The sequence below is a fragment of the Aedes albopictus genome, chromosome 2 (assembly GCF_035046485.1).
Source record: "Aedes albopictus strain Foshan chromosome 2, AalbF5, whole genome shotgun sequence".
Classification (NCBI taxonomy): domain Eukaryota; kingdom Metazoa; phylum Arthropoda; class Insecta; order Diptera; family Culicidae; genus Aedes; species Aedes albopictus.
In genome coordinates, this window is record NC_085137.1 from 305,402,127 (window position 1) to 305,427,563 (window position 25,437).

Here is a 25,437-nt window from a genome sequence, read left to right on the forward strand (position 1 = left end):
TGCTTTCAAATTTGATGGTACGGTCGCAAGAAAAGAATTTGAGGAGGAACCTTACAGGAGCTGCAGGAGAAACCCCTGAAGAAACTTCTGGTGTAATCTCTGAAATAAGTCGTGGAAGAATCCCCGAAGGAGCTCCTTTACTAATACCTGCAGATATCTGCTGTTCGAAACGCTGAAGGAAGTTCTTCAGGTATCCCTGCAGGTTCAATAATCTCTCTAAGATTTTTTTTTGTGGAGAAATCTCTAATTGAAATTTTAAAGTCATTCCAGAAGGAATCCCAGGAAGAATCCATGAGGGAATTCTATAGAATTCTAGAATCCTATAGGATGAGTCCCTGAAAAAAATCCAGCGGGAATGTCAGGAGGAATCCTCGGAGGAATTTCTGGAGAATACTTCGAAAGAATTCCTGGAAGAATTTTAGAAAGAGTTCCAGAAAGAATCCCAGAAGGAATTCCTAGAGGAATCCCAGAAGGAATCCCCGAAGTAATTTCAGGAGGAATCCACGAAAGAATTTCAGCAGGAATCCGCGAATTCATTCCAGGAGAAAAGCCCGAAGGAAGCCCAGAAAAAATCCACGAAGGAATTTCAGGAGGAATCTGCGAAGGGAAACCAGGAGGATTCCCCGAAGGAATTCCAAGAGGAATCCCCAAATGAGTTGCAGGAGGAATTCCCGGAAGAATTCCAGGAGGAATCTCTTAAGGAATTTCAAGAGGAATCCCTGAAGGCATTTCAAGAGGAATCCCGGAAGGAATTACAGGAGGAATCTTTAACAAAAGTCCTGGAGGAATGCCCGAAAGAATTCCAGTAGCAATTTTCTAACGATTTTCAAGAGGAATCTCTCAATAATTTCCAGGAGGAAAGCCCGAAGGAAGTCCAGGAGTAATTCACGATGGAATTTCAGGAGGAATTTGCGAAGGAATTCCAGGAGAAATCCCCGAAGTAACTTCAAGAGGAATCCTCGAAGGAGTTCCAAGAGGAATCCCCAAAGCAATTCCAGGAAGAATTCCAGGAGGAATCCCCTAAGGAATTTCGAGAGAAATCCGCGAAGACATTTCAAGAGGAATCCCTGAAGGAATTACAGGAGGAGTCCCCAATGGAAGTCCAAAAGGAATCCCCGAAAGAATTCCAGTAGGAATTTTTGAACGAAGAATTCCAGCAGGAAATTATCGAAGGAATTCCTGGAGGATCTCCCAAAAGAATTCCCGAAGGAATCGTTGAGAATTCCAAGGAGGAGTTGCTGAAGGAATTCCAGGAATTTACGAACGAATTCCAGCAGGCACCTACAAAATGGTTTCAGGAGGAATCCCCGAAGGAATTCCAGGCCGAATTCCTGAAAGAGCTCCAGGAGGAATCCCTGAAGAAATTACAGGACGGAAGTCCAGGAGGAATCGCTAAAGGAATACCAGGAGGAATCCACGAAGGATTTCCAGGAGGAATCCGTGAAACAGTTTCAGAAGGAATGCCCGAAGAAACTCTAGGAGAATTACCGTAAGAATGGTAGAAGAAATTCCAGGAGCAGAAGGAATTACAGAATGAATCATTGAAGCAATTCTAGGAGAAATTCCGGGAAGATTTTCACAACAAATCCCCGATGGAATGCCAGGAGGAGGATGAATCCCCGAAGTAAGTCCAGGAGAAATCCCTGCAGGAAGGAATCCCAAAACGAATCCTTGAAAGATATTTAGAAGGAATTCCTTGAAAGACTTTTAGAAGTAATCCGCAATAGAAGAATCCTGATGGATTCCAGATGGAAACCCTGGAGTATTCCCTGAAAAAAAATCATGGAGGAATTCAAGGAAATCCTAAAGACATGCCTGATTAGAGTTCTAAGCAAGGGTGCGACCATTCATATGCAAAGATTTACATTCATTTGCTATTATCTCAGTTCAGAAGCATGCTATCGAAAAACAATATATTGATGAATTTAACCTTGTAGTTTTATCTGAATAGCATTGGGGTCGCAAAAGGTCGTGAGCGAGCTGTGAAGGCAACTCTCCACACGGTGAATGTAAATTTCATTCACGCTATGGAAAGTCGCCTTCACAGCTCGCTCACGACTTTGGTATGCGTGTGCGACCCCAATGTTATTCGGCAAACTTTCAGATAAAACTGTTGAACTGAGATCATAGCAAATGAATGTAAATCTTTGCAAATGAATGGTTGCACCCTTGGTAGAATTAACTCCTAAATAATGCCTGAAGGAATTCCTGTAGGAGTGCCTGAAGCAATTTCTGCAGAAATCTCTGATGTAGGCAATGTAGGCATCCGTGAATCCTCATAGAAAAATTTCCGAATCTACGAGCGATCCCAGAACGAACTCTTGGGAAAATCTCTAAAGGAACTTCTCGATGAATTTCATAAGGAACTTCTGGACTTATCACTGTAGAAACTGCTGGAGGAATAACTAAATTTTCCTGGAAATAGTCTTGGATCCTCCTGCAAGAATCTCGGAAGAAGCTCCTAGAGAGATCTCTGAAGGAACTTCTGGAGGAATCCCTGAAGAAATTCAGGAGGAGTCTCTGCAAAAATATCTCAACGAATCCCTGAAATTCCGGTAGAAATTTCTCTAGGAATTCCTGAAGGAAATCTAGAGTCTAGACTCATATTCTGGAGGAACCCTAAACTGTTTTCTAAAGGACTACCTGTAAAAATTTCTGAAGGAACTTCTGGAGGAATTGCTGACGGATCTCCAGGAGACATACCCGAATCATTCTGAAAGATTCTCTGAAGAAAATTCTGAAATAATACCAGAGCGAACTCCTGGTGTAACAGCTGGGAAAACTTCTGTAGGAATCCCTGATAAAACACCAAAAAGCATTTCTGAATCTCCTAGAACTACTGTAAAGATCTGTGAAGGAACTCCTGGAGCAATCCCTGAAAGTGCTACTATACTGCAGGAATTCTCTAAGGAACTCGTGGAATAATCCCTTGAGGAAATTCTGAAGGAAATCCTAAAGCAACTCCTAAAGAAATCCATAAAAACTTCTGAAATAATCTCTGCAAAATCATAAAATAATCTCCATGAAGCATCTTGAAGTAATTCCAAGAGAAATTCTCGAACAAATTACAGGAAGTATCCTTGAAAAAATTCCAGCAGGGATCCCAGAAGGAACTCCAGAAGAAAAATGTGAAAGAAATCCTGGAGGAATCCTAGGAGAAACTCCTGCAGAAGTTACTGATTGCATTCCTGGGGTTATCGAAGAAACTCCAGAAGGGATCCCAGATGGAACTCCAGTAACAATCCTTGATGAAGCTCCTGGAGAGATCGCTGAAGTATCTCCTATAGAGATCCCAAAATAATTGCCAGAGGAAATCCCTGATTGGAATGCTAGAGGAATTCCTGAAGGAACTCCAGAAGAAATCCATAAAGGAACTTCTACACTAATCTCTGAGGGACCATCTATGGAAATCCTTGAAGTATCTTCTGGATAAATAACTGATGGATCTCCAGACACCCCTGAATCCTCTTAGGTGAAGGAAACTCTCAAAGGAGCTTCTGGAGAAATCCTGGATTGGAATTCTTAAGGAATGTTTGAAGAAATTTTATGAGGAATCTGTAAAGAAATCCTAAAGAAATCTCCGAGAAAACTCCGGGACTAATCCTAACAATTTGTGAAGAATTTTCTGTAGAAATCTCTGGCTCCTGGACTGCCAGTGGAGGCATATTTGCCACATGCGCATTTTTAGCAATATTGGGAATTTGCAGCTTATGAACATTAATCATAGTGTACTATAATATAGGGAAATTAAAACAGGTAGTTTGCTCCGAAACTTGTCGAAAAGATGCAACGCCGATTTATCACATTCTGAAATACCATTCGTTGGGAATGCAATGTAATATTAAAATCGCTCTAAAACAAAATTTAGTGGTCAAATTCGAGAATGGTTGATCTTAGATTCTTAGAATACGATTCACTTATAATTCATAATTGAAACAATCTAGTTTTTAAAACATAAGACGTGATTTTCTCGATTGTCTGTTTTTGCACATGGGTAATCAAAGCGTCCACCGGCAGTAGAGGCATCACTTCATCCTCCTGGATGAATCTCTGAAGCAGCTTCTGGAAAGATTAGAATTATGAACGAAAAAAAATGAAAATGAAAAAATATCTGTCAAGTGCAATACACTGCCCCCTTGAAATTTTAATTTAAAATGAAGGTGATAAAAACAAAACGTTCGGTACTTCGAGCTATTTACTTCGGCATTGCAGTTTTGGGGAATTGAAACTAAAGTTTAAAATTTTTTTCAACGTTTCGACTTGTATTAGAGTTTTCTTCAAGGGGTATATCAGAATTATAATTCTGATTATTTGTTTTTCTGTTTTTTTTTTGGCAGAAGTATCCCCTGAAGAAGACTCTAATACGAGTTCAAACATGATAAAAAAAAGAAAACTTCTGTTTTAATTCTCTAAGACCGCAGTGTCGAAATTAATAGCTCTATAGATCATAACAGTCAATCTCTCTTTATCCGTATTATTATTAGGCAGCGAAAATTTGCAAGTAACATTTTAAAATCAAAAAGATATGAAAAGGCATTTATAAATATTAGTAATCCAACAATGAAATTGCGATTTACGCTATTTGGTAATGATAAACAACACTTTCAACAGTACACAGTTAGACAACAAGCGATTTAGAAGCGTTCTGAAGAAGATCAGAACGTGTAAATGAGTAGCAATCACCAAACACATCAACAATCAAAAAAATATACCATTGCACGGTGACTAATGGACAGAATGATGAGAATTCAGCAGCTTACCCCAATTTACGATACAAGATGAACCACCAAACCATGTACATATTTGGTTTGGATGATTTATTTGCTCACTAGATTTAATGAATTAGCAGTAATTTAAAATTCATTGAGATTAATACTTTGATGATCATCACGGCAGCGATTAAAATGAGAATGACAACTTTTCTTCGACCTAGCTTTGAATAATAGGTAGGTACAAGGTTCATATATCGTAGTCAATTCGTCTGCCAGGGAGGTTCACCACCTCACGCCTTTATTAAACTTACCGGTTCGCTGCCCTCGTGGGACAGAGATTCGCGCGAGCTGTTCACGGTGTCAATGGGCTGGCTGACGACGATACTTTTCTGCAAGAGAGAGATGTCGGTCAGTGTGCGACGAGCGGCGTGGATAATCGTGTCACGGAAATTTTCCCGCCACCTCTGCCAGGCGTTATACTCACTTTGCCGGAGCTGCCACGTTTTCGTTGGACTTTTGGCGCCACCGTCGACGAGATGGACCCTCGGTTGGCGGTCGTCAGGGCTTCTGGTGCCGTGACCGCTGATGTGAGGGCATGTGTGCTGTAGTAGGTGCCATTGCTGATGCTGTTTTGGAAACTCACAGGAACTGCCGTGGTCGCACTTGAACTGCCACTGTCCGCCGATTGCGTGAAGACAATTGTCTGCAATAATTGGAAAACAAACAAAGCATGTAAGCTGTAAAGTGCTACGAGTACACCTAGTAAATGAAATTTTGACCATTGTTTTAACACGCGCGAGGTGAGGTCTGATGGCGGCATGCTTGGAGTAAAATTTGGCACATGTTGAGCAATCGAATCTTCAATATAAAGTTCAGTATGAACACTGACCCAGACTGCATTAGCATAATCGGTTCATTTTAGATAACCCCGAAAGGCAGCAACCAGAAAATCGCTCTGTTTTGGCAAACATCCAGTAACTGACCAAAAGTTACATCAAACAATAGGCCTTCCATATTAGAGCAAAACATATTGCAAACGGCTAGTCCAATAAAGACATTATTACATCTTTGTTGATAGTAAAGACAACACTTTTGGAGGGCTTGTATACAGTAGACGGTCTTTACGGTGAGTGCACGGGTATTCAGCAAGACTATGTTGAGGATGACGGGTTCGATTCCCGATTGGTCCCGGATATTCTCGCAATGGAAATTTCCTTGAGTTCCTTGGGCTAGAGTACACATATTCGTGCTTGCCATACAACATACACATGTAAAATGTTCACTGGCAGAGGAAAATCTCTGATTATAACTGTGGAAGTGCTCATAGAACACAAGGCTGAGAAGCAGGCTGTCCCAGTGGGGACGTTACGTCAATAGTCTACCTGCGATGTGTTAACCTGGAAAAATGACTGTGGACCTAGTAATGACCACGCCAAATATAGAACTTAGCCGAAAGAACAAGAAGCAATCTAAGCTTCATTTAGAATTATCCACAACGTTTCTGCTTGCCAATCTTTACGAAATCTTTGAAGCAGTCTAAAGATTGCAGCAACCAACGTCCTTTTTGGACGAACTCTCAAGGTAGCAAACTTTCGTCAAAAATCGAGTATCGATACAGCATGCCAAGAAAGCTGGCGTATGGAATAACATGTCAGGAGTTGAGAATTCTGCTGATATCATATCGGGAGGAGCAACTCCAGAACAGATAGCATACAGTTCTCTTTGATAGAACTGTCCAGAGTGGCTCAGAAAGGATATCGGATGCTGATCGAAGGATATGCAAGTTCCAGATAAACATTTCGATTCGGTGGCGCTAGAGGAAAGACCACTCGTGTCCGCAGGTCTTCAGGACTTCCTCCAAGTGAAGTGTTTATGATTCAGTCATCGCTTTTGATTTTTTTTTATCGTCTGATTGCCTGGATATGTCACTTTTCTATCAATTTTCGAAAAAGGCCGAGCAACAGAAGTGCATGATTCTGCACTGTAAGCTTTGCTACAGCTTGCCCAGTCATAACGCTTTCCGCTCGATTTGACGGACATAGCAGCTAACAATGCTGCACAATCTACACTCATTACACTATCATGGGTCACACACAATTTTTAGTCACTTTCCACGTTTGAAGATAAATACTAATTAATTGCAAGCTTTTGTTAGCCATTATCATTTATCGTACATAAGTTGATTTGTTTTGTGTCACTATACGTATCGCATACAGGCATATACCTTAAAACATACATAGGGTATCGGGATGCTTCGTTTGCATAGTCCCTTCGTTCGGCCTATCTTAACGTAAACCAAAAACTCAAACAAACACGCATAACTGGAAATCGAAAAAGCTATGTGACAAACAACTGTAACATTTCGTTTTGATTTTAGCACTTTAGAGCCGATTTCTTCACCTCGGCTTAACCGGTAAGCCAGGCTTGCCCATACAGTTAAACCTGGCTTAACGCTTAAGCCAGGGTGAAGAAATTGCCCCTTAGAGCATTAACATGTAATGAAAATTTCACTTTGTTTAGCTTTTGTAGACGCCATGATTATTCGGCTTAGTGGGCACTGTATACACATGATCATAAATATGTACCTAGCATGATTCTGTGACATTTCGAATTGGCTTTTCGATAACTGAATATTTGATGCAATGGTCAAAGACGCTATTTTGAACTTGTATATTTGTTTTCGATGAAAAATAACTATTTTACAAATTAAATGTGGGCCAAATATTGTGGACATTTTTTTCACTGTGTACCCAAATCTTGGCTCATTAGTAAAGTGACGTCAAAAACATCGATAAAGTGATGTCAACAACATTACTTGCGTATGAACCAGAAAGAACGAACAGGAAGAAAAAATGTGTGTGCGGTGACAGTAAAAATATAACACAATAATTGGGTTGCGCTGTTTTCGTTACTAAATTAAGAAATAACTGCATTTTAAGTGATTTATTTATAGTTTTGTTAAAATTTGGCTCCGAAAATGTAATTTGAAAATAAGATTGGTGAACAAGCAATGATAATACTTCAGCAGAAATATTTAAAAAAATTGAGAGAATAAGTGCTATTGCGCTCGGAAAGCAAAAGGCCAAGGTTGTATCCAGTAATAGGCCAATTTTTGAACCATAGATCAACATTGCGTACCATCGTATCGAATCTTTTCAACGTAATTAAGCAAGTTCTTGAATATTTACGTTAGTTTACTTCCAAGTAGTGAAATATGCATTGTCTAGAGTGCGTGATAGGGTCAACATATCATTTCTAGTGCTATTAATTCACGAGTTATGGTCAAAATTGTCAAAGTGGCTTGCATATTAGGCCAAGGTATGGTACATATATTGCTGTGTGCACTCAAAATGCAAATATCAAATGCGGGAGCATCAAATGCGGTAAGATTTTCTAACAAGTAACCCGATGTCAGTGGGAGCTTTCGAATCCTAGGTTGGCGGTGATATTGGCTATGGTTGCTACGTTGCCTTTGGTAACATGTGTTACCGCGTTTGAAGCGCATTTGGGCATCGTTTGCATCTTGAACGCACACAGCAATACCCTATTTTCAATATATTTTTGTTCGTCGCAAAACCATCCGAAAAAACCGCAAAAATTTGACCTGGCTATAAGTCAAGGCAATGGATGACAATCGCCCAGGATGGAAATCTTTCAATTCGGCCCTTTGAACCACCGTGGGTGCCCAGGAATGAAAGTAAGTAAGTATTGGGGCTTGAAAGTAGTCTGTTGATTAGACCAATAAATTAATAAACATCACATTTAAGACAAGACATGATCAATAATAGTACGCCACAATACTCGGTTTGTGGCTACCTTGTGATTCATCATTCTCCGCCACACACCGGTTTCCTGCACACAGCCGAAAATCGTCCTTAGCACGCGTCGTTCGAAAACTGCTTGTAGATCCTCCTCCACATGGTACATGACTCGTGTCCGTAGAGAATCACCGGCTTTATTAGCGTGGGTGAATCTTTTTGAACCGCAAATTCTTCCGGAGCCCGTAGTGGGCCCGAATTCCGCTGATGATGCGCCTTTCACGACTAACGTTGTTGTCAGCCGTCAGTAAGGATCCGAGGTAGACGAATTCCTCCACCACCTCGAAGGTATCACCGTTTATCGTAATATTATTACCCAGACGGATCCTTTCGTGATCGGTTCCGTCTACCAGCATGTATTTTGTTTTTGAAGCATTCACCACTAGTCCGACTTTTGCTGAATCACGTTTCAGGCGGGTGTACAACTCTGCCACCATTCTAAATGTTCTGGCGATAATGTCCATGTCGTCCGCAAAGCACACAAATTGACCGGATTTTGTGAAAATCGTTCTCCTGCTGTTGAGCCCGGCTCATCGCATCAGCAGAGTTTTTGTGCAACTGCATTTGCGGTAAAAATCTCATTAAGCTCAACTTGAATATTCAGGATGTTCTGTTGTTTCTAACAGACTGTGGTAAAAAATCTAAAGGCTCTTTTATGCCCTTTAAAAATCAAAAAGCGCTCCTTAAAGAATGAACATATGAGGGGGTTTGAAGCAAAGGGGTGTAAGTGACAAAAACTCACTTTCAAGTAAATGAAGTTTAAAGTTTTTGAACAATTTTTCATCCCATGCAAAATATAGGGAGTTTCAAAACCAACCCAATTTTCTCTAATTTATTGTAATTTTTCCAATCATCGTAGAAAAAATCTTAAAAAAGTTCCCGAAAGCTTGAAATCTGAAGAATTTTATGATATGCTCAGCTCAAAATCGACAAAATGGTCACTTACACCCCTTTGAATCTGGGCCCCTCATATGCTCCAAGAAAATGCACAATGTTACCTATACATATTTGAAAACGTTCCTTTATTATTATTATTAGCTTTATTAAGGAGATTTTCAGCCCGCGGCTGGTTCATCTCCAACGTTCCATGCTTTATAGAAAATATACCGGTAAGGGGCCATCTATTAAGTACATCGCGGTCCTAGGGGGAGGGAGGGTTTGTGAAAGTGTGAAAAGCTATGTGTTGAGTATAGGAAAACCCCGTACAAAGGGGGAGGTTCGACCCAATTTAAGCGTGACGTAATTAATAGATGCTCCCCAAAAGATACATATATTTTCATTGAAAGTGTAATTTTGCACCAATAAATAATACTAAAATGCTTAATTTTTAAATGTGTTGATGGACTTGTTGGTGCGAAATTTGACTTTTAGTGAGAAAATTTTATGTTTTCTCGGTACATTTTGTTTGAAGTAGTGAACGTTTTCAATTATTTATGGGTAACATTGTACATTTTCATGGAACATATGTGCTTTTTTTTATGAAGCGCTTTTTGTTTTTCTATATAGCGTTTCTAGTTTTTTTTGTGGGAACAATAAATCGGCTGCCGTTTTAATCCATTGTGGTGTGTTTATGCGTTAAACACGATCAAATTAAGTGAAAAGAAAATCGCGTTAAGTACTGTTCCTTTTAATTCCACCAAGAACTTGCATCCTTTGACAGACTCAACAGTACTCAACGCGAATTTCTTTTTGCTTACAGATATTTCACTAAGATTCATCATCAATGATCAAATTCCCCAACCAGTCCTTTTTCCCTTCCCTTGCTTTATTCATGTCCCTCTGCCTCGGGTACATGACGAAGGGGCTCGTGTTTAAGACGACGGCACACATTTCCCAAAAGGATGAAACGTGCCTCTGGAGCCGACCTACTGATGCCTAATAGTTCATCGCCCGGTTTGTCTTAGCCAGACTTGAATTACTACAATAATTAGGACCATTATAGATACTTGCTACATAACTGAATATTCTTTATATTAGAAGGATGTAAGTTTTTGTGAGTTTTCGCTACGTTCCAGATGTTCAAAATGCTTGCTGTGATTGGAAAGATATTCAAACAAAGGCTTTTGCCTAATCTAATTGAATGCTTCGGATGACCTTGTATGAAATCCTAATCTAAATCGAATCAATCAAATTTGAATCGGCCTGTGGCACCATACTCCATTATTTGAATGGTCGGTCAAACATGCTTTTGCCCATTAGTAACATATGCTCCAATTGTCATGCTCGGTTTGGATTTCACACTGACCCAGCTCCTTCGCGACAGGGCCCTGAGCTGAGCACGCAAAGATGGTCAGACAATCGGTTCGAGTGGGTCAAGCGGTTGCTTCAAACTCTTTTTTCCTCCTTGCCGACATCTATCCAACCACCCACACACGCGTGCCAATACAAAGGTGGGCGGTAGATTAAATAGCCGCCACTGTAGCCGCTCTGAACTAATAACTCACCTGTGCTGCCGCTATGACGAAAGCATACCACCCGACGTGACGTAACCTGAAACAATAAGAAATATTTGTTTTTATTAGACTTTTCAGCTTTTTTCGTTCGACTCTCTTCGACTTGAGGATGAACATTTGGCCAGTAGTGCAAGCGGACGCATCAGTTTTTCTTGCGGCATGGCGATCTCCACAGGCAGGGGTGGCTTTGTTAAGCAGTGCAGCTGATTGGGACGATTCATGAGGGTGCAATTTGACATGATGAGAAATGACCCAAGAAGCCACCAGCAAAGCGGATAAGCTTAGATCAGATGCGGTCAGTGGGCTAAAGTGGGTTTTGGCAAGATAAGTTTGAGACGAAGAAGAATTGCAACCTTTCGCGAGCCGGGCGGATATTATTCAAGCAACGCGATTAATGAGTCCGCAGCGTGCGTAGCTCAAAGAGGGCAGCATTGATGGTAGCATGGACAATTGAATCATGTAAAATGTCGGAGGAAATTAGCAAGTTTGTTCAACCATTATCGGATGTACTTCGTGATGGCGAAAACCATTCAATGAATATTGTAGGTGTGTTTAAACTATTCTTCTTTTCTTCTTTTTCTTGGCGTACGGTCCCCGCTGCTTCGCAGCACTGTTCAATATAGGCACTTGTAGAGGTTTTATTTGAGCTGTTTTTGCTTTCGAATATTAGGGTAAATCGCCAACTCGCCAATTGCTGCACATCTCATAAGAACATCATGGCGATTTACCCTAGGCGGTAAAATCTACTATCTCTTGTCGTAGTAGGCGGCTTCAAATAGCACTACGCATTACCTGCTCCGGTGGTAAGAGTCCATCATACACGGTAACCCTAATTCAAGGTGTTAAGCGACCCGTCCCGAGGAATCACTAATCGAGGAGGTGAAAAAGATGGTCAATTATTAATGAAGTCTGTAGGGCACCGTGGCACCCCTCATAGAAGTTTGTCCCTTACCGCGTTAATGCAGGGCGCTGGCGTGGTGGACCTTTCTTCTCGTCCAAAATGAGGGTAAATAATAATTAAAACTCGAATACATTTAGTAGCAGTAGTGGTGAGGTTGGCACGGTAAAGGCTGGGTATGCTGCGCAATTCAGATCCCATTGTGATCCACTAGCTTCTGCCCAGCAACTCCTATCTCTACCTCCTCGCGGTACCGGCCGGAAACTATGAGCAACCTTAGGGAAGATCGGGTAACCAACCCCGGTGGGAACTTTGGTCGTAGGCTGACAGGGAAGGGGGGGGGGCGGTTTGCTTCGGCAAACCTGAGCGTCTGTTCTCCAGGAGGAGGGGCTCACAACAGCGTCTGATCCCCATGTTAGGGGCGGCTGATCTACGTCCGAGTGCCAGGGAAGGACTCTAAGCTCAACTGTGCACTATGGTCCTCCGAAAAGTAGGGGGTTGGTGTCAGGCCCTACGAGCCAGCCGTAAAAACCATTGTAACGGAAAATCAGCAACAGAATAATACGAACCGAGAAAAACGGCAACGACCCCAGCGAGCAAAAAGGGCTTGCGATTGGAAACTCGGTACGTGGAACTGCCGATCTCTGAACTTCATTGGGAGCACCCGCATACTCGCCGATCTACTGAAGGATCGCGGGTTCGGCATCGTAGCGCTGCAGGAGGTGTGTTGGACAGGATCCATGGTGCGAACGTTTAGAGGTAATCATACCATCTACATACCAGAGCTGCGGTAACACACGCGAGCTGGGAACAGCTTTCATCGTGATGGGTGATATGCAGAGGCGCGCGATCGACGAAAGAATGTGCAGGTTGAGGATCAAGAGCCGATTCTTCAACTTCAGCATAATAAACGTGCACAGCCTACACTCCGGAAGCACTGATGATGACAACGACGCATTTTACGCGCAGCTCGAACGCGAGTTCGATCGCTGCCCAAGCCACGACGTCAAGATTATCATAGGAGATTTGAACGCTCAGGTAGGCCAGGAGGAGGAATTCAGACCGACGATTGGTAAGTTCAGCGCCCACCAGCAGACGAACGAAAACGGCATATGACTCATTGATTTCGCCGCCTCCAAAAAATGGCCATACGTAGCACCTTTTTCCAACATAACCTCCTTTATCGTTACACCTGGAGATCACCACAGCAGACGGAATCTCAAATCGGCCACGTTCTGATTGACGGACGGCACTTCTCCGACATTATCGACGTCAGGATCTATCGTGGCGCCAACATCGACTCCGACCACTATCTGGTGATGGTCAAACTGTGCCCAAAACTCTCCATCATCAACAATGTACGGTATGTACCGGCGACCGCCACGGTACAACCTAGAGTCCTAGAGCGACTGAAACAACCGAATGTCGCCTCAGCATACGCGCAGAATCTCAAGGCCGCGTTGCCAGACGAAGGCGAGCTCGATGAGGCCCCTCTAGAGGACTGCTGGAGTACAGTGAAAGCAGCCATCAACGACGCAGCCGAGAGCACCATCGAATACGTGGAACGGAATCGACGGAACGAATGGTTCGACGAAGAGTGCAGAACGGTTTTGGAGGAGAAGAACGCAGCGAGGGCGGTAATGCTGCGGCAACGTCGACAGAACGTGGAACGTTACAAATAGAAGCGGAAACAGCAGACCCGCCTCTTTCGGGGGAAAAAGCGCCGCCTGGAAGAAGCGGAGTGTGAAGAAATGGAACTGCTGTGCCGTTCCCAAGAAACACGGAAGTTCTATCAGAAGCTCAACGCATCCCACAACGGCTTCGTACCGCGAGCCGAAACATGCAGGGATAAAGACGGAGGCCTCTAGACGGACGGACGTGAGGTGATCGAAAGGTAGAAGCAGCACTTCGATCTGCACCTGAACGGCGTGGAGAACGTAGGCACGGAAGCCCACGGCAACGGATGAAACGACGACGCCAGTGCAGTGGAGGACGGAAATAAACCACTTCCCACGCTGAGGGAATTTGAGGATGACATTCGCCAGCTCAAAACCAACAAAGCAGCTGGTAAGGATGTTATCGCAGCTGTCATCAAGATGGACCGTGGGAATCTTCCCAAAAATGTTTGTAAGCTCTAGCGTGCGCATCTTTTTCTTTTTTCTCACACATTCTAATAAACAAACACGAGAAAGAGAAAGATGAAAGAGGGGGCACTTGCCCCCTTTTTTGTCTCGCTCTTTCTTGTGTTTATCAAAGAGAATGGGCGAGAAAAAAGAAAAAGCTGCGCACGCTAGTGTTTGTAAGGGGCAGAGCTTGGCCCTATTGCCAAAGGCGAAAAAACCACCCGGAGATCCTTCGGCATATAGACCAGTATGCATGCTCGACACGGTGGGGAATGTGCTCGAGAAGTGCAACTACAATTGTGCTGTCAAGTGATGATGTCAATGTCTCGTTGAGAATCTCCAAGAACTCCCGTTTAGTATATGTCATCCGATCTACAAGCGTGATACAAGTCGGAAACGCATTGAACCCCCTTTGAAATCTCCCTACTGCTCATCTGAGAGCCTATGTAGCCCTTTAAACCCTCTCTGAAACTTCCTGAAACGCCATGAAGCGCCATTAAACGCATTAAAATGCCTTGACATGCTTGAAACCACCGTGAAATTTATCTGAGGGCCGTGAAGCCCCTAAAACCCCTCTGAAACCTTCTAAATCGCCATGAAATGTCTTTAAACGCCTTGAAACATTTCTGAGGCCCCAAAGATGAACCAGCTGCCGGCTGAAAATCTCTTTAATAAAGATAAATAAATAATAAATAATCTCTGAGGCTCTCATCAAGCTCAACTAAGAGCTTATGAAGCCTCTTAAAGACTGAAACCCCCTACAACGCCCTGAAACGCTCCAAAAAACTTTCAAAAACCCCTTTGAATCCTCACCTAACACTCACTTTGAAGCTTGAGCTTGATTGACCGCCCGTAGATGCTACTCCAGTATCGCCAGACCAGCTACACTCACACAAGGAACCAATGGGGACTAGCAGGCATCTTCAGTGTGTGAGCGTTGGTGATCTTCTATTTCTAGGCGACAATGGCGCCTGCCACGTCAGGTTGCAGGTAAATGTGCGGAAGGGGAAGGAAGTGATTATTGCAATCGTTTGTATCCACATTAGACCGAATATGGTTGGCAGAGGGCTCACACATTGGTGCGTGGATGCCAGGTGTAAGGTGATAGGTCAGTGCGATTATTACTATGAAGCTAAAGCGATTCGTCACAGTTCGCTTGAGTGCATAACTTGTAGGCGTTATCTTATAGTTTGACAATGTGTTGTGAAAGTTAGAAGGAATGAAACGACTTTTCAACCGTTTCTGGTTCTAGCAATGGCTCTGAACATATGAATTATACATGAGATATAGAGAGGAGAGCATAGAGAACGTGGATAGAAAGATGGATATGCAGAAAGGGACGGGCCAGGGATTGAGCCCAGGACCTTCTGCCTATCAATCAGAAGCGATAGCCACTAAACCACCAAGCCCGTCTCACCTTACACTCACTTTAAAGCCCTCAGAAACCCCGCATATCCTATCCATCCTTCAAATCTCATAGCCACTCGCTCTCTTCAATCTTTTTTGAACTTCATTGCAAGCTTAAAATCCATTTAGGCGAAAGATCTATTTAGGTAGTCTCGACTTAATATTATCTGAATGGAAGCTCCATTGTAGAGCCCTGCCGTCAAACCGCATTGCTCTTTTCTGTTCTACTCTTTCCACCAACAACGTGTACCGCGCCACTCGACCCAGAGATACACAGATAAAATTAAACCATCGATCTATCGCTGTTTCTTGGGATGCACCGATCAGTGAAACCACCCACCACGGGGCGACCTACTTTTCACGTCAATTTGTCATTCTCCATAGACCAACGTCAGAGGATTCGTTCACAGCCCCCTCCTCCATGGTTGTTCAAAGAGCATTATCCAAACTAAATGGTTCAAGCAAATTGCAACCTGCAAAAATTCGCTACGCCAAACTGATCTTCAGCAGACAACACGGCGCGGCGATATACCTGGGTGTAGATGGTTAGTTCACTGTGTCAGAGCATGGAGAGGAAGAAAGTATCTAACCCACAATAATTCCTCAAAACGACAACAACAGCGAACGTTAGCTGCTTTCTTCGTGTTCTAGATATAAATCAAGCGGAGGAAGGGCGTAAAATTTGCCACCTCGCCAACGTAACTGCACGGCTGTGTGGTGCAGGCAGAAGGTGTGCTGCTGGTGTCTTCATCTAACGGCGTTCTTCATTTCGGGGTGCACCCTAGCAGAACCATAATAACAACTGGAATTAGGTGCTGGATGGAAGGGAACAGAATTATGCTCGACGACGTGACATGCTGTAAGCAACTGTTGCTGTTGCTACTGTTGTAGCTGTGAACAGCTGTGCTAGAAACGTATGGTGCTACCACGTTAATGTTTGATTTGAGAGATGTCTCAATTGATGGTGCTAAATGCAATTATCTTTTACAGATGTTTATCAAATTAAAAATCAACTTCTGGAATCAATAATAATATATATGAAAAGTATATTAATTTCAAATACTACTTTACTTTTTGACTCGATTTAACGTAACTTCGTTGTAAGAATAGTTTTTGTTATCGCGTTTTTCACACTAGACTGTGATCACCAAAACATGGTTCGTGGGTTACATATAGCCCTCGAAATCACTTCTACTCAAGTGCATACTATTCTTTATATAAAAAAGTATTAGGCGTTGTGGTTTCGAAGAAATTCTTAAACTCTTTCTTCTGTCTGCAAATAATAAATAATAATAAAATAATAATACATTTCATATGTACGTAAAAGATGCACTACCGTAACCCTTAAAAGTACAATACGGTTCGTACTGATTTCAAGTTCATCTGTTTCAGCTTGAGGGTGTAACATTATTTGCGCTCAATTTTCTCATCAACTTCCGCTCAACTAGGTCGCACACTGTGAACGAAGTAAGGTGTTACAAATCGTTTGCTTATGAATGCACAAACGACTCAATAGCAGAACCATGAACATATGAGCAACGTAGTGACTAGGTTTCAGAATGAATTTTAATATTCATTGATTGAAATCTTGGTTTCAGGGAAACCAATCTCTGTGTGTTTTGCGTGAATCGACATCGGCACGAGCTGCGTTTGATGGCAGTTTTCATCCGGTTGGGTACTTACCCCTTGAATAGGCGAATGCAGTTTTGTAGACGCAAATGAGACAGTTGTGCTTGATTAATCAGGTTCCTGTCGAGTTCAGTCGCGTGGAAAAGAGGATCGCAATGAATGCAGCGCTGCATACCATAGTGAGCTGATTTGCACCGGTAATTGGGTAGAAAAAGAGCAAACGTCATCTTGCGGTTCCATTTCTTTTTCGTTAGTTTTCTAGTTTGCGGTTTGAGTCTGGAAAATTTGCACCTTTACTTTTTCCTAGAAAAAACAGCCTCAGCAGGTCACTCAATACCCTTAACGCTTGCTTGATCCTCAAGGCCATCAGGAACCTGAGTAATACAACACAATGGCTTTTGAATATGCATCTTGAAAACTACCTCCAAAGATGTAGATCATTCGTGGTACTACACAATAGGCATGTAGTCAAGCCTCACTTGAGAAAAAAATATTTTAAAAAATAATCTAATAAATTTTGAGAAGCTCAATACATTTCAATTTTTCTTTGATCAACCTATTATATAATGGATTAAAAGACTTTAAACGGAGAACAAGACGGGATTTCAAGAAGTTTTAAAGGATCCAACAATCAACTTTGGGTTGCAAAACGGGGAGTCGATAAGGAGAGCGTTCAACATAGCTCTGGTCCTGACAAGTCCTTACCTTATGCTTCCACGGGTGAATCGATAACAAAGACCGCCAGCTAAGAGTTGTTTGCTTAGCTGGTAGAGCAGCTTTTCCAATGTTGTCCTTCTGACTTCAGCTAGATCGAGGAGGTACATACGTACTGAGTGTCTGCTCACCAAGGAGGTGCGGCTGAAACAGCGTCTGTTCTGGCATCCAGCGGCCGAGTTTGAAATGCTCCTCCACCGGATTCTGTACCTAAGGTGGCAGCCCTTTCACGGTGTATAGGGGAGGGGACCCTAGGCCAACAACATACTGTTCTTGAAACCCCAAAATCGTTATAAACCCGAAAATGGAAGATTACGAACTGATTCAACGGCAACGACTTCAAGCGGAGTAACTCTCGCTGAGACCGGCCCACTATTTACACCTTGTCTTTAACAATGTTTTTAGTGGCGATTTTCTGAAAGTCCTCACCAAAAGATAAGGAACGTGGTTAGAGCCACAACAATTTTTGCAGACCCCTCGATTTTGGTCAAATGGTGGCTCATTTAAACCGTTATAACTCAAAAGTTTCTTCAAAAGCCATCTCAAAACGAAATGCTACTGAAAAGACAAAATATAGGGCTACTATTTACAGTTTTAAAAAGTTGGGTCGGCCATATTTATTTTAGCCGTTATCTTGGATCAAACCTTTTTGTCACCATGTTGGCAACCACCGATTTTCATTGTTTTGCATCAATTGAAAGCTGAGACATTTATACACAACATATCAAAAAATTAGAGATGTCTTTTTCTCATATTAAAAGTTATCTGCCGCTTTACAAATCATGTCACTTTTACGCACTGGGCCGGGTGTCGGTTGTTACATGAATGCAGCGTTTTTTTTTCGCAGTGTTTACGAACACGAATTTAAAAACTGAATCCGCTAATGGAAAGCTGAAAGATTTTCAAAACACTAAAAAATATATGAAAGCAATGCCCGCATCATTGAGTTACATTAACCCTTCAGCGCGCGCTGTTGTAAAAAGTACAAGACCATCAAAAAACCTCGCTTCTCGTATACAGCGCGAGCGCGGTTTTTCCAAAAAAAAAGTTTTTTTTTGGAAAGAAAATTTTCTCTGAAATCCAAAAAAATATGAAGTGTAAAAAGTTTTCCACAAAATTTTCCACAGTTGAGAAAATTCGTACAGAAAAGCCGGAAAAACTATGCCCGAACTCGCGGAAAATTTTCAGAAAAATATTTTTGAGAAGGTTATTTTATAAGCTTTGATCGCTGAAATTTTTGGAATGCACTTTTTTTTCGTTCCTGAGTTATGACCAATTTTGTGAAAAATGATCATATTACATACACAGAAAGAAATTCTGAAAACTACACGTGACGTAAATATTAGAACGTTTAAATTTCCATTTCATTTCATTCGATTTTACATAAAATAATTTCTTGCATGCAAAGTTGTAAGCAAGCTCCATACTACAGATCACCTGTAATTTTAAAATCCGATGGAGAATTGTGTTGAAAGCGATAGAGGTCAATTTGTTACAGCGAACTCGATGTAACAATTTTTAACTGTGTATGCGTACATGGTCATTTTTCACAGAATTGGTGAGTTCATGCATTGCACAATGGGAAAAAATAGGTATAAAACGCGAATAAATTCAATATCTCTGTTCGGAGTGGATGGATTCGAATGAAGTTTTGACACAAACTGCAACAAACTCTACAGTTTCGGATAAGGAGGGGGTCATTCGCCGCACGATGCTGGAAATCAGTGTATCGGACACGTTTTACACCACTCTCTGTCTTTTTCACCTTTTTGGAAAAATCCTGAAGTGCAAAATAAATGATTTATTTGATTCGTGTTTGTGTTAAAACTTCCGTATTATCGAATGAAGCTGGTTTAGCTCACCGCACGGCCTTAAAAATTGAAATATCTTCAAATAACCCCGCTATCCCCTATTTCTTTAAATTTTCACATGCATCTTCGCCCGGAGTGGAATGCAGTCGAAAAGAGAAAGAGCAATCTTATGTCAAATTTCCGATACAATGGAAGTTTCTACACAAATACGAGTTAAATAAGTCATTTATTTTGCACGCTAGTCGGGAATGGCAGAGGATTTTCTTAATAAGGTGTGAAAAAGAGAGCGCGGGGTAGAACGAGCTCAATACACTGATTTTCAGCATCGTGCGGCGAATGACACCCTTTTTATCTGAAACTGTAGAGATTTTTGCTGTTTGTGTCAAAAATTCATTCGAATCCATCCACTCCGAGCAGAGATATTGAATTTATTCGCATTTTATACCTATTTTTTCCCACTGTGCATTGTTTTTCCAACTTTTCTTTACGAATTTCTCAACTGTGGAAAACTTTTTCAATTCATATTTTTTTTTGGAATTTTTGAGAAAATTTGCTGTTATTTTCATTTAAAAAAACTTTGTTTCTACGCTGCCGTAATTCTGCAAAGTGACGTAAGCGCCATTCTAAATTTCGATATTTTTTGGCATGTTATGTATAATATCTGGTGTAAAAATAGCACTGTGGTAATCCTGCTGTATTAGAATGCAAGATCTAGTCGTAATCTATCATCTATGGAAAGAAATTTAGAGGATGAGCAAGAATTTTATGCATAATAACCAAAAAATGGGCCAAATGTATGAATGTCACTGACGTCACTCTGCAGAATTACGGCAGTACGATGCTTCGTTTTTTGAGTTATGATTTTTCAAAGAATAGACTTATATGGCACATTTGGACATTTTTTCAACAAAATTGGCCATAACTCAAAAACGAAAAAAAGTGCATTCCAAAAATTTCAGCGATGAAAGCTTATACAATAACCTTCTCAAAAATATTTTTTTGAAAATTTTCCGCGAGTTCGGGCATAGCTTTTTCCGGCTTTTCTTTACGAATTTTGCTTTCTAAAAAAAACTTTGTTCTTACGATGCTTCGTTCTTGGGTTATGATTTGTTAAAGTAAGTAGTGACAGGGGAAAACAAGAAAAAATCCACCTGAGTTTTCCAGGAAAATAGGCGACCCTGAATTTGCTCATTTTTTATTGTTTATTATCCATGAGCCCTGCCATGAAAATCTGGGACCCTTCGGCCCAAATCCGCACGGTAATGAAAAAAAATGCCCAGAAGCTTTTTATGGAAATTACACTTCCGTTCATAGGGGTATGCTTATATCGTGGCGTGATCTTCCTATTAGCCGAAGGGAAATAAGGGATGATTATGAATTAATTCCCCCGATCTGTACAGGTCGCACAGGTCATATCTATCATTTTATTATCCACTTTGATCTCTACTCCCTGACACTCTGAGTAAAAATAGACCGATAAAGCCATGAAAAATAATACCAAAAATTAACTAGAATTTAAATACGATTGATAAATAAGTAAATTAATTTGAAGATTAGTGGACAACACGTTAAGAAAACATTTTAAAGAAATACGCCTTTTAGTGAAAGTTGCTAAACGAGCAATTTCCGGTGTTCCAGCGTGCTAAAAGTAAACCCTTCTCCAATGTTATTAATAAATCATTTTAAAAGTTCTGTGATTTGTTCATGAACATAAATACCAGAGTTCTGATCATATGCAGTATTAATATGAAACTGCCGTGCAATGTCATGATATTGTTTTTGTGGGGAAAACCAAGAAAAAAAATTAAATAAATCTGGAGCTCGATTTGAATAGGTCGTATGTGATTTTGTCGATATAAAATTCGATCAGTTTATTTTAGTTATTGTAGCAATATGGGAGATATTTTGGAGACTTTTAATGATGCAACGGAAAGCCTGTTTTGTAAGGATTCTGCTGCATGTATCAACTTTGTTCAATTTCAATAGTTTTCGCTGTAATAAGCGAATCCAACTGATCGAATTTTTAATCGACAAAAGTACATACGACCTATTCAAATCGAGCTCCAGAAATCCATATTTTACCTGCAGTAGGGGAGACTGGGGAGACTTGATCCCTTTTTCTTAATTTACCTGAAACTTTAAGAAAAAACACAAAACCAGATCCGATTTCCATACAAAATGGCAGGTAAACATCTATTGCAACGCCTTTAAATTATTGTTCAAGTTTTTAAAACTGTGTTTTTATGGAGGCATGTCTTATGATGTATTTTTCAAAAATGGGTGACACTTGATCCCCCTTTGAGCACATTGTTTATTTAAAGGGAAAATCATTCCAGAGTCTTCCTATTCATTTTTTTTCGAGTTTTCTTGTATTTTCGATGAATATGGAGTGTTTGAAATTGTAAGATTTTCTTAAATTTTTAAGGATATGCAGTATTTTCAAAATGGGGAGACTTGATCCCCCTTTTCTTGGTTTGTACTAAAGCTATAATTATCTGACACATTTTATCGTTGAATAGGCTAGAATTCCAAGTAAATAGAGGCTTCCGAGTAGAATTTTATTTTTCACATGTATATTGTGTGTGTAATCCTCGAGGGATCAAGTCTCCCCATGTCACTGTTCTGTATACTAAGCTGAATTAATTAAAATATGTTAACAACAGCCTTATTTGGATAAATAAGTTTGAAAGTATTTTATTTAAACTATGTGCTGTGAAATTTTGACACGATTTGGTTCAATAGGAAGTAAGCAGCTGCGCTTATGCAAAAGTGCCGGTAGTGGCGCTTTTCTGATAAATGCGGTAAACGTGATAACAGTGTAAACAAGCAGAAAAGTTTGCGCTACGGAATCATAGATGGCGCTCGTGTTCCATGTGTTTTTCACATATACAGCGGCGCCGCCTGGCACCTATCCACTCGAAACATCGTGCTCAACACGGGTGGAAAATGCCAGTCAGAAAAAAAGAAGTAAACAACTTGAAATTTGTATGGTAATGTAATCAATTCTCTGTTACTGCAATGAATCCAGAAGAAACGCGTAGGGATAATGATTTTGTTTCTAATTTGCAACTTTTTGCCCCAAGGCACAAATCGCTGCGATGCGGAACGAGTGCAAGCCAACGATTTGTCCATACAAGAAAAATGATTTTACTTTTAATGTGGTGGCGCCATCTCTGAGAAAAACAAGCTTTGATTCCTTACTATTTTCACAAAGTTATTGAGATTTTTTGGAATCGCCTAAAAGATTTCTGAAGAACTGAAAACAAACCATCAGCCGTTAAAAAATAATGCAATGTACAATCGAAATCACTTGTAGCCAAAACATAGTCGTTTGTCCAGGAGTAGTTTTGGAAAAATTATGCTAGAAGAAAAATGTTTTTGATTCCGAGCAAATATGGGGGGATCAAGTCTCCTCAGTCTCCCCTATAGCAGAAAAAGCATTTTATCTTATTTTAATTGAAATTGTAAAAAAATCCGGGATTTCGGGATTTCCCGAAATTGTCTCCGAATTTTGTCCCGTATCTCGGGACAAGAGAAGTGGTCGGGAAATGGACACTCAAGTTTCTCGTGATGGCGTCCCGGAAAATCAAATCGACCTGCATCAGCCGAAAATGGAGACGCAGACGGAACAAGAGATGGAGTCTTTTTGATGTATGCAACAAATGTAGCGCCGACACTGCTCCGATCATTATCTTCTAATCGGCTAGATCCGGCTGCGCATTGCAAGGATCCATCGACAGGAGGAGAAAATCAGGTTAATTTCAGCTTGTATTTTAAATCATCATCCAAGCAAATGTTTACATTTACTTTTTAGATTCTAATAAGTATAAAGACACTGTTCCGTATACGGAAGAATTAGATATTTTCTCAATGTTACGCTAGATTTTCCACTGCCCGCATATCCCGCCATGTTCATGCTTCGCGTGTGTAGACTAGCTACCGCGCGCCCCATTCATGCCCGCGTATGAATGAGGCTGTGTAGAGGAAGACAGATGAATGAAAAGGTACAGTTCTCGAGAGACGATCGACAGGGACAGACGTGTTAAAAGAAGCTATGTTATTCGCGTTAATTAGTTTAATAAATAGTAGTTAAGTGCAAACACAGTGTTCCTATTTCCCAGTAACCCAGTCCTAGTTCCGAAGAAGTGTCCTCCCGAAAGGCCGTAACGTGTATCGGCCACACGTTGCTCGTTCCCCCGGACGGAACATTGGTCCTTCGAACCGGATACGTGGTCCGGTAGTGAAAAGTGTGTTACCCTCCCCGGACTGAGTTACTGGTGAAATCCCAAAGACAGACTCTAAGTAGTGAAAAGTGAATCCGGTGCGATACCGGAAGTGTGAAAGTGCTCGAAAGATGTCGCTACTGCACAGCCCGAAAGCCACTCGCTCGGGAAAAGTGCATGGTGGCACAGACAAAGAAGAAAACGAAGAGGAAAACAACCAACAGCGCTCGGCCGGAGCGATGGATGCTCTGAGCCGGAAGATTAGTGTCCTGAGTCGCCAGCGCAAGAAGGCGGCTGATAAGATCAAGCGGATCGGAGGAATTGTGATCGACGACGACGCCGACGTATCCGTGCCGAAATTGAAAGTGTACATGAAGAATGTCGACGCAGCCTACAGTGAGTTTAATGGTTTCCACAATCAACTCGCTGAGATCATCCCGGATGAAGAAATGGAGCAGCACGACCAAGTGTACATCGAGTTCGAGAAGGACTACCACGAAGTGTCATCGTACATCGAAGAGATGCAGATGGACGCGGCGAAGAACGAAGCTCCTGAAATCAAGCCCCAAGTCATCGTCCAGCAGCAACCACTGAAGGCACCGATACCGACATTCGACGGCCGATACGAGAATTGGCCAAAATTCAAGGCGATGTTCCTCGACGTGATGGCTAAGTCCAATGATACTGACGCCATCAAGTTATATCACTTGGACAAAGCTCTCGTCGGAACAGCAGCAGGCATCCTCGACGCCAGGACGATGAACGAGAACAACTACGCTCACGCGTGGAATATTCTCACGGAACGATTCGAAAATCCCCGTGTCATCATCAACACCCACATCCGTGGCCTTCTATCTCTGAAGAAAATGACGAAGGAATCTCACCGTGAGTTGAGACAGTTGGTTGATGATTGCTCCAGGCACATCGAGAGCCTCCGTTACCTGAAACAGGACCTCCTCGGTGTGTCAGAACTGATCGTGGTGCATCTACTTGCATCAGCCCTCGATCCCGTTACTCGGAAGCAGTGGGAAGCAACCATCGTTCGAGGAACGCTTCCGAAGTACGAAGACATGATGAAGTTCCTGAAGCAGCAGTGTGACATCCTAGAGAATTGAGAAACGTCAGCTCAAGTCCCCACTCCTCGTGCGGAAAGATTGAACGCAAAGGCCGCAGATCCATCGAAGCCAAGTCCGAAGTCCAATCCGAAGATCCTTGCTGCTTCTACTAGCGGCGGCAGTGCTTCAAGCGAAACATGTGACTTCTGCGGTGAGTTCCACAAAAACTTCCAGTGTGAGCAGCTGCAATCCATGACCGTGCCCCAGCGGGTCGAGAAAGCACGATCCATGGGCATGTGCTTCAATTGCCTGAGGAAGGGCCACCGGCTGAAGGATTGCCCATCAGATCGAAAGTGTTTGAAGTGTCGCCAGCGTCATCATACACAACTCCATGACGAGACCAAGTTCAAGCCCAACCAACCCGAAAGCAGGACTGCCGAAGAACCCGTTCCGTTGGATCCCGCTCCGAAGCCTGTGGTGAAGGAAGCTCAAGCCAGCAGTTCCAGTGCCTCCACACCGCAAGGCGCACACAACGTGACGTCGTCGTGTTCGCTTCAGGCAGCACCGATCAAGAAAACCGTTCTCCTCCTGACG

General features: G+C 41.9%; 2 protein-coding genes across 4 annotated transcripts in view; both read right to left on the reverse strand.

The window, feature by feature from the left end:
- Window positions 1-25,437, reverse strand: part of LOC109424263 (ninjurin-A-like) — a 233,772-nt gene that overhangs the window by 52,899 nt on the left and 155,436 nt on the right. The gene's annotated exons all lie outside the window — the stretch shown is intronic.
- The window catches only part of LOC109428714 (uncharacterized), an 84,118-nt gene that overhangs the window by 34,010 nt on the left and 24,671 nt on the right, over window positions 1-25,437 (reverse strand). Inside the window, exons 2-4 of one of the 3 annotated variants that reach the window (XM_062852188.1) lie at window positions 10,975-11,020; window positions 5,197-5,415; window positions 5,024-5,101 (exon numbers count right to left, since the gene is read on the reverse strand). In XM_062852188.1, coding sequence (XP_062708172.1) covers window positions 5,024-5,101; window positions 5,197-5,415; window positions 10,975-11,020 — 343 coding nt within the window. Of the gene's footprint in view, window positions 1-5,023; window positions 5,680-10,974; window positions 11,021-25,437 lie in introns of those variants that run through there. The other 2 variants (XM_062852187.1, XM_062852186.1) reach the window with 2 other exon arrangements.